Source organism: Charadrius vociferus, unplaced genomic scaffold (genome assembly GCF_000708025.1).
Source record: "Charadrius vociferus isolate BGI_N301 unplaced genomic scaffold, ASM70802v2 scaffold296, whole genome shotgun sequence".
NCBI classification, from domain to species: Eukaryota; Metazoa; Chordata; class Aves; order Charadriiformes; family Charadriidae; genus Charadrius; species Charadrius vociferus.
In genome coordinates, this window is record NW_009648972.1 from 1,361,694 (window position 1) to 1,371,678 (window position 9,985).

Here is a 9,985-nt window from a genome sequence, read left to right on the forward strand (position 1 = left end):
TTAGGACATTAAAAAACCACTGTGCTTCAGCAGAAGAATGGAGAGACTTTTCTGTGTTTAGATGATAACTGCACTTTTCTTACTCTCACTGTATTTGAAACAGACTTTGCCTCTAGCAGTTTGCCAGATTGAAAAACCTGTAATGTTCCTCATTCACCTCTTTGTTTCAAATATTTAAAGTTAGAAAACAAAAAGTAACAAAGAGAAGGAATTGCTGTATTATTTACGCGTTGTTCCAGCCATATAGCTGCAATGAGAACAGGGGGTTAATCACTTAAAAAGGAACAGAAATGGACGGTGTATTTTTATGGTGTAGCTCCAGGAGTTAGCAGAGGTACCTTCTGCAGTGGTTAAAGTAAGTTGTGCCATATAAAGTTGGCAGTGCCATTTTAAGCTCAGCAGAGTCTCATTTTAAGGTGTGACTTGAGAGAGATTAGTCATATGCCTAAAGTTAGGCTTATGCATACAAAGCATTTGCTGAACTTGGGTATGGATGGGGAAACATGGTGGAAAACTTTCATTCTGTAATCCGGCTTTTTAATTTTTGATTTAATTGTTATGACAGACTTAAAAGGGTAGCTTTTCCAATTCCTTAAATACCAATAACGTATGATTTGTTTGTATGTGTCCACCAGATTGCAGCACAAGATGGCAAGATTTGCAGGGAGGGTGGCTTCTCTTGAAAATAATGTGGTTTTTGGGGGGTTGGGTGAGTTTTTTTCATGTATTCTGATTAGGTGTGGACTGTGTACTTACTAATTTTGCTATTTTTTTCATTAGATTAAAAATGGATACAATCGTGGTTGATTAAAGAATGTGTTTTGGAGATAGCAGCAACCTGTATGCAGGCATATGGTCAAGCACTGTCAGTGATCTCAGGGAAACTGGCATTGCTTGTGGGCATGGCCTGGAAAAATATCAACCCTCCTCTGTCAGAAGTAGACCTTTACAAAAGTCCATTGGAAAAAAATAGCAGTAGACCTGATGCTTCTTTTGCTTGAGCACTCTTGCATCAGTGGTGATCCGGAAACTTTGCTGCAGATTCTCTGGTCTCACATGTGCTGCTTGAAGTCACAAGCTGAACTTCCATACATATGTGTAGAAATTCATTAATTTTTAACTATAAGGGAAATGCTTGGCTATACCACATACTATCATGTCTGATTGAATGAATATATACATACAGCTGTAGAAGGCCAATTCTTCTATAATGGAATTATTGTCAAGAGCAAGAGGGAACTGACGTGTTTGAGAGTCTGGCTGCGCTCATGTAGGTATTTAGAAGGTCACATACAGAGACCTTCCCTTGTGTATGCAGCTCCCTTTATCACGGTATTCAGCAGGCACCAATACACCCAGACCCTAAATTTCACTTGTGACACATTTAGAGCTGCTGTCAAGTTTCTCTGTTTACTGACAGGCAGTCGACTACATGCAAACACATCTTGATTTCCTCAATGAAGGGAAAATATCAGCATGCTTTGTCTTTCCTGTTTAAGTTGACTAATTTAAAAAACCCTTTAGAAAGGGCACAGTAAGCTTGATTTTGTCATTGCATCACAAAGGGAGTGGAAATCCTCCATCTCCTCTGTATCAGGAAGGAGTGTCCAGCAGAAGTGTCCTCAGCTACGTCGCACATCACACTGCGGACGCCAGGCGTGGCACAGGACTTGGCTGTGAAGGCCCTCAGCCCTCAGGGACCATGGCTGGCTGACACGGGGGGCTCTAGCTCAGGGCAGAGCCAGTCCCTTGCATCTGAAGTCATTGGCCTCATGCGTTTGCTCCCCGGAGGCTCCCTGTTCTGCATCACAGGGATCTTGGCACCAGAGTGCATCTAGGGCAAGCCAAATTTTTTGAAAACGCTACTTGCTTGTTCATTTAATTTTTCAAGGCTTTCAACACTGTCATGATGATGGTGAAAGAGAGGACATGGTAGGCCTAGGAGCGCCTGTGCCAGCTCCTTCTGTGGAGAAAGTAATGTCCCCCCATCCACCAAACTGTAAAGGCAGGATTTCTCTTTCTACTTTATATCTTGTATTTTTACAAGCACAGCTCAAGAAATTGAACGATACGTCAGCACATATCTTTCACTCTTTATCATCAGACATGTAAAAGAAAATTAAAATCATCAGCTTAACAGAATATATTTGTCAACATGAATTTGCCCTTATAGTTAAAAATGAATGAATTTTCTCAACCAGACACTCATATGGCCTAGAAATAACGTGGAGTTTTATTCTCCAATGTATCTCAGTTTCTCAAATATCAGTCTCATTCATTTAAGCCCCAAGAAATTAATGTCTCCTGACCTTATTTTGTATGGGGGAGATAGACCTGTGGCAATATGCTCATAGCCCTGCAGGACATCTCTGAGGAGGTTTACCATGAGGACTCAAAACTCCCAGCTTCCAGTTCTGAGCGTTAACAGCATAGCCATCCTTCTCCTAGCAGCTGCATTAAGTTTCTCATTCAGAATAATAATATATTAGCAGCAGTTGAGAAAATACACTGGAATTGGATTCAGACACTGGAACGGGCTGGCAATATCTGTGGGACAAAGAATTTTTATAGAATTCGCAGCTGCTGACAACATCAGATAGTTACTCAAAAAGTGTTTTACATTTCCCCTTTTCCTTCTTTCTCTCTCCAAACATTCCTGGACTTGTGAACTAGTAAATTTTTGGGCAAAGTGTATATTGCTTCTATTGCTGAGGTATGCATGTGCAATGTTACAAAGTAAAAATCAAACTTATGTGCTGAAATTGAACTGTGACCTCAATTCACAATGGCATTTAATCCATGTACTCCCCCTCCTCTTTGAAACAAGGTACTTAATTTCCTGAGACTAATATGGGGCACTGAGGTCCAGAGATGTCATACTTTCATTGTTAATAAAATTACAATACTTGAAAACACTGCAAGCAGTGGACTTTGTCCTTCCTTAGTCAATAGAATGATGAACATTGCTTTAAATCTCTTCGTACTTCATCCTTGCAGTCATGAGGCGTTTCTCTCCTGTTTTTACATTTTCTGGGCTGATTCCAGTAGACTGTGCAAATTACTCTAGAAATAGCTGATAATATCTAATTTGGATTATATTTTTATGTGTATGGGTCAGTAAGACAAGTGATCTCTGAGAAAGCCTTTCTAATGGTGTCATTGGTACTTGCTGAACTTATTGAGCATTTGTATGTTTTGGTCTATATTGATTTAAATCAACAGGTTACTGGTGACGTGGTCACACGAGAGTGAGATGATAGTTAAACACAAAGAATTCTCTGCTAAGCTATAGGACATTACTGATCTGCTGAGGGTTTTTTAAAAGCCCGTAGAGAATTATATTTGTGCTGTCCTCATCCAGATTCTGAAATAAAGTTGAAAGTAATGACATGCTAATAAAACCAGGGAGGGGGGTGGGGAACTGGTGCAAAGTAGTTGCTGTGTCACCATGTCGACTCCTGATGCAATCATGGGAATACTCCTTGAGTGTAGTTAGAAATGACGTGCTTAATGTGAGGCTTGTTTCAGCTGAGGTGAGCAGTGGGGGCAAAAGAAAAATGAACAGCATCTGCTTTTGTATAATTTTGAAGACCTTTTCCCTTTGTAAACAGTTTTGTTGCATCGTCTTCCAGAGATTGTCTTACAGCATCTGTAGGAATGATTTGCTTTCTCTCCTCAGCTGTTCATTACTTTCATGTAACAATTTTTCCTATAGCCAAAAGGGCTCTTTTTTGACACATACTCTAAATAAGTTTAGGGTCATTCCAGTTTTCTCATTTTGCAGCTCTACATGAGGAAATGAGAGAGCATGTAGCTCTCCCTATAGAAGTAATTTTAAAGTGTGATACCCTTCATTTGTTCATTTGGGTTGTTTGTTTGTTTGTTTGACTTGGTTAAAAGACTATGTTTGAAAGAATAAGCATCAAAACTTCACTGTGGTTTCAGACCTCAACAAGGAAAGAAAATCATACCTAATACAAAAGGAGTTAATGGCTGCATTTTGAGATAGCTGTAAAAATTTCCATAGACCTGTTTCACAGCAGCAAATTCACTCCTCTCAACCAAAGGATGATTTCTGAAACTACAGAAAAAGGAAAATATTCCAGCAATGTTAGCACAATCCAAAAAATGCCTTTTACCTTTTCCTTGAAAAGACTTTTCTTTTAGAAAACAAGCAAAAAACCCCTTTTCTTACCTGTGTAACGTAGAGAGATATATAGACACAGGGAATATAGTTGAAGTAAAAAACAGGGACCTAAAAATGTAAGTATGAGAATAGGAACAATTTCAAATTGATTCAGGGGCTTTGTGCTTTTTTCTTTGTGTTTTTTTTTTTTCTGTGTGGGTTTTTGAATTTTTATTTTTTTTTTAGTTTTCCAATTTTAATTGAAAACTGAAATTAAACTTTGAGAATCAATTATGAAATAAAATTTCTTATCACTGTTTGAAGTGTAATGCATGTGCTGCTGCGCACTGCCATCTCCTGAAAGGAACAGTGTTGTCTTTTGTTATATTTTAAAAGGCTTTTTGCGTAGCTAAGCTAGGTACTCTAATGAATAAGGCCTTAGTTTCTGTAGGCCTTAGTTTCTTAGTTTCTCTAATTCCTGCTAGGATGCTCAGGCAAGAACTATGGTTACAACTTTTTTTTTTTTTTTTTTTTTCTAATTCACCTACGTATTTATTTGTTTTACCTATGGAGATAGTCCTACAGTAGCACATGGTTTAGGTCTCATTTCTGTGAGGTAATTTGTGTAAAATGCCAGCTGTAGTATTGGTTACAGGAGAAATTTTGAAATTTTTGTCTGATACATGGAGCCATAAATGAAATAAGCAGAGCAAAACTGGAGTAATTGTACTACAGTGAGAAAGAGCGTTGTTTGTGAAGGCTGCATGGGAGTTTCATCTAATCTAGTTCCTTATACATCCACGTGCCATCACAGGTTGGATTTGTGTCAGGCTGAGAAATGGGAGAAAAAGCATAGGAGTTTATTAGGGATATCTGTGTGTGAAAGAAAGATTCTCAAGAAGGTTCATCTGTTGAGAAACTTAATCCTGGACTGGCAAATGCACTGTCTGGGGAGCAGTTCTCTGCTGCCCAGTAGACGGGCTGTAGCGCTGAAGGGGATTTTTTGTGATGGCACGTGCAAAAGAAACACTGATAACTTGGACTTTTCTGTATCCTCTAGTCAATAAATGACCTGGATTATTCTGGGGACAAAGCCAGGCATAAGATGACATTTCCCAGCTGTAGAGTAAGAAGCTGTACTCTGCAATGTTGGCTGGAAGGTCTTTGTTGTGCCATGCTGTTCTGCTACACGGTCAACAGCTGCCTTGTGTGCGTGCATGAAACCTGTGTGTTCACTGCCTTCCAGTGTGGCAGTTGTTACAGAATTACTCTACAGGGATGGAATTTGACTAATTACTATCATTACTTCCCAACTTTTTTTTTAATTGTAATTTTAACCTAGTTACTTAATAGCTGTGTAAAAATGTACCTTCAACTGTTTTTTAACAATGTTTGCTGGGCTACATTATCATCATCAGTGTATCCCCGAAATGAAGCATGTGTGGTTTTGGTTTGAACTGTTCAGTGAGGTTAGAAACAAACATGTTTTAATGTATACCGTTGGACAAAGTCTTTTGTACCCTTAAACGCTGCCTGGATACACAAAGTTATCTTTGTAAAGAAGACACAGTTTGCAGCATCTTGCATACCAAGCATATTCTCAGCCATGTGTGGCTTTGCTTTATGGAGCTAGATAAAGCAAGGGAAATAGAAATGGGGGCAAGGGAGAAAATGAATGTTTTCAGCTGAGATTTGCACAGAGATGACAGGTGAATGAGGTGGAGAAGTAAAGAACAGCTGTTCCAGATGGCAGCAGCTTCAGGAGGGAAAATGCTGGAGTCAAAGCGGTCAGATTGTAGGAAGAGATGATGCTTATGTAGGATGAGTGGTGCTGGCAGGGAGATGATCATTGGAGGTCAGTGGGAAAAATACGATAAACACTGTGTATGAAGTTTATTTCTCTTAAAGTAGCCATTTCCTGTAAATGGATCTTTTTCAGTTCTTTTCAGCACTGATTGCAGGTATTTACCTGAAATCATCAGTGATCAGCATTTCCCATTATCTTTGGCTGTCTCACCACATACACTTAGTTGCCTTATGCATTGACAACGAACACTCAAGAATAAATAAACCTGAAAACTGAAGAAATTTCATAATGATTAAATAGAGTTTTCAAAAGTCTGCTTTTGCAGCATCTCTTCTGTCTTTTTAATCTACTGCCTGGAAATGAAAGCTTTAAAAGTGCTTGAAAATCTAACAGCCCCGATTTGAGGGTTTTAAACAATACAACATTCTTCATAGGGCTGTAACGGTGTAATTTGAGCTAGCTCTGCATAAAGAGTTCATGCAAGAAGCAAATATAAAATAATAGGAAATTAGTGATGCCAAAAGTGACACTATAGTTTAAAGAAACCAAAAGAAGCTAAAACCTCTGGATTAGCCTTGAAGTTCTTTTCCAGTACACCTGGAGAATTGGCTGTGCAAGGGTTGGACGCCCTCTGCCAACTCCTCCTGAGTTTAATGGTTTCCTGTTTACGATGCTCTGCTTGAATGTTTTTGGGAAAAGGCAGAACAGTCACTTTCTGCCAGATTTATAAAGGCAGAAATTATTTTAATTAACTGCTTAAACTTAATTTGCTGACTTCAAGACTGAGACAGTTAGCTGGAGTGGTTGTTTTACAAATCCAATAGGAATTAGACCTGAAATAGTTTATATCAGCTGCTGACCTGTCTATTGATCACGGTTGTCAATTCTAACTCATTTTCCCAGTGCTGCTACCATTGTAGGCTTATTCTCACCTCATTTGAACTTTATATTTTTTAATTGTCACTAGACGTGATGTTAAATGTATATCCTGGCCTGTTGCAGTCATTCAATGTATTAAATGAAATGGCACCTTTGGAAAGGTAATTAGTTTTCATTTCTTGGCCGTATTCCTATACAGATAATTTGTTTTGAGCTTAACTAGATTTCCCCAATATTTCTAGCTGGAATCAATGCTTCTTTTCAATTTGTGTTTTAAATTATGTCAAATCTAGAAATTCTGTCCATTGTGAAGTAACTTCTGGGCTCTGCGTTGAGAGAACTGCTTTTCATGAGTGAGCAAAGTGATGATGTTATAACATAAAATATGGCTTTAGTATTTATGATTAATGCTTTGAGATACTGCAGGTGAAAGGTGCAATGTGATTTTTGTTCTTTTTTTTGTTTCTTTTTTTCCCAGGGGCGATTTTTGATGAATCTGCCAAAAAAGATGAGGAAGTTTTTCGAATGGCAGTTGCTGATCTCAACCAGAATGATGAAATCTTACAAACAGAGAAAATCACGTGTTCAGTGACATTTGTGGACGGCAACAATCCGTTTCAGGCGGTTCAAGAAGGTAGGACGTCTAAACAGATTTCCTGCTGTTGTTTCTGCAGATACATGCAAAATACTACCCTGATAGCTTCTTAGTCTTATGAGACATCTGTAATTTTTTTGTTGGCTTCTTTTTGCATAGAATATCAAGTATTGCATTTAGCTACATTGGTTTGTGTTGGTCTAGTGACTTAAAGCTATAAACTTAGCTCTTATCGATGTTGTAAGCAAAGGCTCTGGAAAAATGGTAGAAAAGCCAGACAGGGTTTGTTTATGTCTTCTCTCTTTTGTAGGCTGTTGTGAAGTTATCATCAAACTAATAGTCCTTACTTTATGACCTCTTAATGTGACTTTTCAGTTTCATTTCGTGTAACTAACAGCACGCACTTAGTTGGAAAACATAGGTTTTTATGTGGATAACCTTTTCAGCACATACACCTGAAAAAGTTACCTATTTTACAGGAGGGATTAGAGATAACCTGATGACTCAGAAAGCCACCTGTGTCCAATACGATTTTGTACTCAGTCTGTCCTTTGTCATTCCCCAATTATTGGGCAAGAGATGAGGATGTTGCTTTGGGCTCCTGTGATAGCGGTGGGATGATAACAGGACTCAATATTTGAAATCCCTCTGAGCTGGATTAGTAAATCACTGCTGTGACTGAGCAGTTGTCTGGAAAGACAGCTATATACAATTTTCAGAAATACAGATTCAAATTTGTTTCCTAAGCATTTGGGTTTTGTTGCTATTCTGGCACACTAACTTCTGTCTGAGATGCAGAAGATATTTATTGTAGGTATATTATTAAACTTTTCTTAACAAGAAAAGATTTTGATGACTTCCTATATCCTTATTGGCTGCTCTGTATTGACACTTGAGGCAGAACTTGAGATTCAAGCAGCAAAGTTGCAAACAGTTGCTCCGATACTTGTAAACTCAAAGGTAAATACGTGTTTGGCTTCAATGGACTACTAACAAAACAATGTTAATGAAAAGGTCTTTAGTGCTTACATGACAGTTTTTTATCTGTGACTTCTTAATGTTTGAGAACTTAGGAATTTTTTGGTTTTGTTAAATTTTAGAGGTAGATACACCTGTGTAATGAGAAGCGTTTCAGTTTAGCCTTGATAAGACTGAGGCAGAAAAAGAAGTGATTTTGAAAGTATTCTGATCAGAATCAATTCAATCTATTTAAATCTAAAAGACCAACATAAAAACTGAGCCTGCTGAATACCTTTAGAATCCAGAGGGGGGGAAAATGAGTGAGGTCAATGTTTTTTAGCTTCTTTCTGCACTGTTAGTATTTAAGCTTTTTTTCTGATTAATCCAAGACATTTAATGTTAGGTGATGTTTTGTGATTAACATTGATTAACACTGATACTCGGCAATTTCCTTTATTATTGTGTAAGAGCAGTTGCAAGTTATTTCACAGAATGATGTTTTAAGGAACTTATTTATTTGTTTCTAATTTAAAGACAGTACAAGCGTCTAGTAAAGTAGAACATTCCAAAAGAGTTAATGACCCAATATTTCAATATTCAATTACTTATTTTTTGCAAAAGTTACATTTGTCGTTTTTGAAAATACTGTGGTATAGTGAATATTTGAAATGTGAATGGAGTAGATTTGACATAAATTTTATTACCTTGTGTTGGGGGGCAAAAGGTCAGTTGTATAGTTGTTGAGCTTAAGAAAGTATTTGCCAGTAAAAACTGTTTCTTGTAAACGCGTGGTCAAATACAGCTACATGGCTAGCAAAACTTCATTCACTATTTTTTTAGTGCCCTGTGTTTTGTTTGGCATAATTTGAGTGAAAAACAAGGGTTGAGTCTTTTGCATGTATATATCTGTGAAATGTTGATTGTCAAACTATTTTACCACAGTTAACGTGTTTTCTTTTAATTTATTTTAACTGAATATAGGCATAAGCTGCACTGTAATGTTTCAGTTACTTCGCATAGCTTTCCTCCCTTTTTCCTTTCCTCTACATCTTTGTATCACTTGCCCCCTGTTCTTAATTGGATTTTTTACAAGTGTTAGTAGCAGGGAAGAGGACCTCTGTAACTGTTGCCACGTATTTCATAGTTTACCCCTTGGAAAAAACAGCCAAAATGCACTATACTAAACACCAGAAAAAGATTGTTTGAACACTCAGGCTCTTTCTGTATTCCATTTGTAAAAGAAACACTAGAATGAGGCAAAATCTCATGGTTTTAAATGTGTATGCATTCAGTGTGCCCAAACTTGCTGTTTCCATGCCATTGCGACCCTTTCCTTGGAACCATAACAACACTGATATGAGTCCAAGGTACCATGGCCTGTCCTGTCAGGCAGAGCCTAATGTGCAAAACTTACATTATTTATTTATTATTATATTCTACTTATTTATTTATTTTATTTATTATATAAACTTCACAAAGTTTGCTTTTAGTTCACAATATCTGGGGGGTTTATACTTTTTACATATTTTCATCTTGTCTAACCTACAGAATAGCCTTTAAAAAGAACTTTTAATGTTTGGCAAAATGTTAATTTAAAGCGTTAGAGGCATAATAATAA

The 9,985-nt window shown here is 37.5% G+C and overlaps 1 protein-coding gene across 1 annotated transcript in view; it reads left to right on the top strand.

The window, feature by feature from the left end:
- LOC104288866 (glutamate receptor ionotropic, delta-2-like) overlaps positions 1-9,985 on the top strand; it is a gene marked incomplete at its 3' end in the record, with an annotated part of 606,323 nt that overhangs the window by 154,193 nt on the left and 442,145 nt on the right. Inside the window, exon 2 of the mRNA XM_009887740.1 lies at positions 7,291-7,446. Coding sequence (XP_009886042.1) covers positions 7,291-7,446 — 156 coding nt within the window. The remainder of the gene's footprint in view (positions 1-7,290; positions 7,447-9,985) is intronic.